Source organism: Oratosquilla oratoria, chromosome 4 (assembly GCF_046742065.1).
Source record: "Oratosquilla oratoria isolate Oo_2021 chromosome 4, ASM4674206v1, whole genome shotgun sequence".
NCBI classification, from domain to species: Eukaryota; Metazoa; Arthropoda; class Malacostraca; order Stomatopoda; family Squillidae; genus Oratosquilla; species Oratosquilla oratoria.
This window is the reverse complement of record NC_134780.1, coordinates 6,855,197-6,860,196: the sequence shown is the minus strand read 5'-3', so window position 1 is coordinate 6,860,196 and position 5,000 is coordinate 6,855,197. Positions and strand designations below refer to the sequence as shown.

Genomic DNA, 5,000 nt, shown 5'->3' with positions numbered 1-5,000 from the left:
TGTTATGTATACCACCAATGGATTCTATTTATATCTACAAGAATTAAATATTTACGTATTTTTATCATTATCATTATTAGCAGAAATACAAAGGATTACAAAGGGCTATAAATGAGGAGTATGCTGACAGGAGACTTTTTGGTCCATAACTAGTTCTGATGCGAAAAATTTATAATTATTATAAATAGATAAAAAAAAAATAGAAAATAAAACAAAAAATAACCAAAAATATAAATATTATTAAATCAAATGAATAAATATATAAAGTTAGATAATAAATAAAAAGATAAATAGCAAATAATGATAGATAGACAGATAGATAATAATAAATAATAATCAAATAAACTACAGATATCTCCATTTCTGCTGAACAGAATTGCTTCGTGGCAACACTGGCGTATGGATATCTTTTCGTCTCATTATCTTAACCAGAATAAAATCATAAACAAAAGGAGATGCCATGGCCGAGAACCTCCTGTGTTCAGCTGAATAGAATAGCCTGTTCTTCAAAAGAACAAAATCACTAAACTCGACCCTAAACCCTTTGCTTCCCTGAAAATGAAAAAGATCGAATGACGTTAATTAGATTAAAACTACCAAAATAATCATCGGTATAGAAATGGTCTCTACTTAGTTATACTAAGCTTTTAGTTACTTTCCAGTTAGCTAGACATTGATACATACATATATACATACATATACCAAGGCTTTTTCCCCCTTACAAGGGAGGTAGCCAAAAAGGGAAAGGCATAAAATCATTTCCACACATTCCATCCTTGAATACACTCCACGCCCCTCCACCCTCCCTCTTATCTGAGCACCTCCTGGATGACGGGTCATCCCTGCACCTTGTCCACTGCCCTGGGTCAGAAGCAGTGTCGCCAGACACAGCACATCCACAGCAAGGCCGCTTCATTAAATCGGTAGTATGCTCACACATACTACCTCATCCCCATCCCCCCGCCTATTCCACCTCATGCAATCACAACATCATCCATTTACAACCATTCTCCATTCACCCCTGTCTTCTGTCCTCTCCCGTCCTTCCTTAACAGACATTCCAATCTTCCCCAAAGCCCCCTTCACCCCATCCATCCACCTCATCCTAGCACGTCCCCTCATGTTCATTCCCTCCACATCTGCCTTCCATACCACTTTTACTAGTCTTTCTTTACTCATTCTTTCCATGTGTCCAAACCATCCTAATATTCTTTCATCAACCCTATCTCCCAGCTCCTTTTCCACCCCTGTTCTCCTCCTCACCTCCTCATTTCTCACTCTATCTAGCCTAGACATTGATAGGAATCATTAATAATTCATGTTACTTTATTTACGCATACACATTTTTACATACATTTGCATAAACCCCCTGCAAGCAAGCGCACGCACACACACACACACACACACACACACACACACACACACACACACACACACACACACACACACACACACACACACACACACACACACACACACACACACACACACACACACACACACACACACACACACACACACACACACACACACACACACACACACATACACAGAAGTAGGCGCGTTTCCGCCGAACAAGTAGTACCTTACCGAAAAATCTGGGATGCAATGGTGCATTGCCGTCAATGCGTATTATATACACATATATGTATATATATATGCGTATATATATATATATATATATATATATATATATATATGTATGTATGTATGTATATATATATATATATATATATATATACATATATAAAACATAATATAATATATATATATTATAATATATATATATATATGTATATACACACATATATCTATATATATATATATATGTGTGTGTGTGTGTGTGTGTGTGTGTGTGTGTGTGTGTGTGTGTGTGTGTGTGTGTGTGTGTGTGTGTGTGTGTGTGTGTGTGTGTGTGTGTGTGTGTGTGTGTGGTGTGTGTGTGTGTGTTTGGTGTGTGTGTGTAGTGTGTGTGTGTGGGGTGTGTGTGTGTTGTGTGTGTGTGTGTGTGTGTGTGTGTGTGTGTGTGTGTGTGTGTGTGTGTGTGTGTGGTGTGTGTGTGTTTGTGTATGTATATGTGTGTGTGTGTGTGTGCTTGTGCGTGTGTGTGTGTGTGTGTGTGTGTGTGTGTGTGTGTGTGTGTGTGTGTGTGTGTGTGTGTGTGTGTGTGTGTGTGTGTGTGTGTGTGTGTGTGTGTGTGTGTGTGTACAATGCGTATATGCATACATATATATAGAAATTTTTCGGTAACGCACTACCTGTTCCACGGTAACGCGCCCAGCTCTGCACATTCACACACACACATATACATACACAGACATACTCAGAGAAACGCACACACGCTCATAGACGCCCATACACACACATACACACACACGTACGCACATACACACACACACACATACAAACAAACACACACACACACACACACACACACACACACACACACATACACACACACACACAAACACACATATACACACGCACATAACTTTCATAAGACACTTTGAACACGACGGTATACGCAGACGTGTGATTTACAAGAAAAAAAAGAAAAAAATTGTATCCTAGTGTAAGAAAAAAAATACGTAATAGTTGGCGTTTGCCGAAGGCAAACACGATTTTCTCTGAGGAAAAAAAATAAAAAGCAAAAAAAAGTGTCTGTCGTGTGTTATCTGATATCGCCTGAATGACAGCCTTCAAGATACATTCAAGAAACACGCACTGCATTCACTTCTTGAATCCAGTACCCTAAGGAGTGGTGTCTATGTATGATTCCTATCTACACCCTAACCTAGCCTAACCTAGCCTAAGTTGACCTATCCGGCCTACTCTAACAAAACCTAAGTTAACCTACCCTACCTCACCCTAACCTGACCTAACCTAACACAATGTAACTAAACCCAATCTAACCTAACCCAATCTAACCTAACTTAACCTAACCTAACCTAACCTAACCTAACCTAACCTAACCTAACCTAACCTAACCTAACCTAACCTAACCTAACCTAACCTAACCTAACCTAACCTAACCTAACTTAACTTAACCTAACCTAACCTAACCTAACCTAACCTAACGACTTTAACCCAAACCTAACTTACCGTAAGCTTACCTGTTCAACTTAATGTAATCTAACCTAATGTAATATATCCTACCCTACCTACCCTACCCTACCCTACCCTAATTTAACCTAACCTAACCTAACCCAACCTATCCTAAGCCACCCTAATCAAAGCTAGCCTAGCCCAACCTGACCTAACCTAACCTTACCTAACCTAATTTAACCTACCCTAACCAAAACTAGCCCAGCCTAATCTAACCTAACTTAACTTAATCTTACCTAACCTAACTTTACCTTACCTAACCAAATATAACATGATATAATATAACATAATATAACATAACATAACATAACATAACATAACATAACATAACATAACATAACATAAAATAACAAACCCCAACCTAACCTAAACTAAACCAACCTTACCTGACCTAACCAAACATAACATAATATATTCTACCTAACCTAACCTAACCCAACCTATTCTATCCCAATATAACCTAACCTAACATAACCCAATATAACCTAACCTAGCCCAATCCGACCCAATCTGACCTAACCTAACCACACTTAACCTAATCTAACGTAACCTAACCTAACCCAACCAAACTTAGCCTAACCTAACCTATCCTAACTTATCCTAACCTATCCTAACCTGACCTAACCTACCCAACCTAGCTTAACCCAATTTATCCTAACCTAACTTAACCTAACCTATCCTAATCTAACCCAACCCAACATAACCCAACCCAACCCAACCCAACTCAATCCAACCGAACCCAACTTAAACTGACCTAAAGCGACTTATCCCCACTTTCTCTTCCTCGTGTTCCAGGCTGCAAGAGCATCATCAGCGAGGGGGTGCACGTGCAAGTGAGTGCGTCTTCGCACCGATCATGGGAACGTCGCCAATCCTGCCAACCTGAGGATTCTGTCCTCCACTCACACCGTGCCTGGTGCGCGCGCAAGTCCGATGGTAGGTAGTCCATACTCACTGTAAGCATACCCAGCTATGGTCCGTATGCATACATACCAAAGGTCCTTTCCCCCTGGTGCGCGCGCAAGTCCGATGGTGGGTAGTCCATACTCACTGTAAGCATACCCAGCTATGGTCCGTATGCATGCTTACCAAAGGTCCTCTCCCCCTGATAAAGGGTCTACCGTAATCAAATCACACATATACTCAATTGTTCTTAATCGTAATATAATGGATAAGGGCTATGCGTATGGGTTGCTCTGTCTCTGTGAGTCTATCGTTTTAGAACTGATTTATGATCTTGTGTTTTCATCCATGACCACTCTGCTTAGGTCACAACTCTTTAAGTGAACTGATTTGATGTTATAAAGAACGAAATGTCTAGCATGGGTCATCATGTCTAATGAGGTTAATCAAGAGATTTGTAGAGTCATTCATTAGTATTATGAAACTTCTCTTACCATTGATAAATGTTTCATATTTTTGTATCTATTTTTGTATAGTGGTATTTGGTGTGTTATTATATATTTTGTATATTGGTATTGTAATTATATTTGCATTGTGATAGTTTGTCATTCGTTTGTAAGTAGTTCTTCAAACCTGATTCGAACAACCACGTCAGCATAGATAACCATTTTAGAGCCTAGCGATTTCTTTTCCATTCCTAGCTATCACAGTGCAAACATTATTACACAAAAATAACAATATACAACATACATAATGATATAAGAAAATACCTCTCTCTCTCTCTCTCTCTCTCTCTCTCTCTCTCTCTCTCTCTCTCTCTCTCTCTCTCTCTCTCTCTCTCTCTCTCTCTCTCTCTCTCTCTCTCTCTCTCTCTCTCTCTCTCTCTCTCTCTCTCTATGTATGTATGTCTATATATATATACATATGTATATTTATATATACAGTATATGTATTATATATATATGTATATATATATATGTGAGAAATACGCT

The 5,000-nt window shown here is 38.9% G+C and overlaps 1 protein-coding gene across 2 annotated transcripts in view; it reads left to right on the top strand.

The window, feature by feature from the left end:
- The window catches only part of LOC143024271 (lactadherin-like), a 944,392-nt gene that overhangs the window by 871,893 nt on the left and 67,499 nt on the right, over positions 1-5,000 (top strand). For both annotated transcript variants that reach the window (XM_076183060.1, XM_076183059.1), the window contains exon 6: positions 3,901-4,041. In XM_076183060.1, the coding sequence (XP_076039175.1) occupies positions 3,901-4,041 (141 nt within the window). The remainder of the gene's footprint in view (positions 1-3,900; positions 4,042-5,000) is intronic.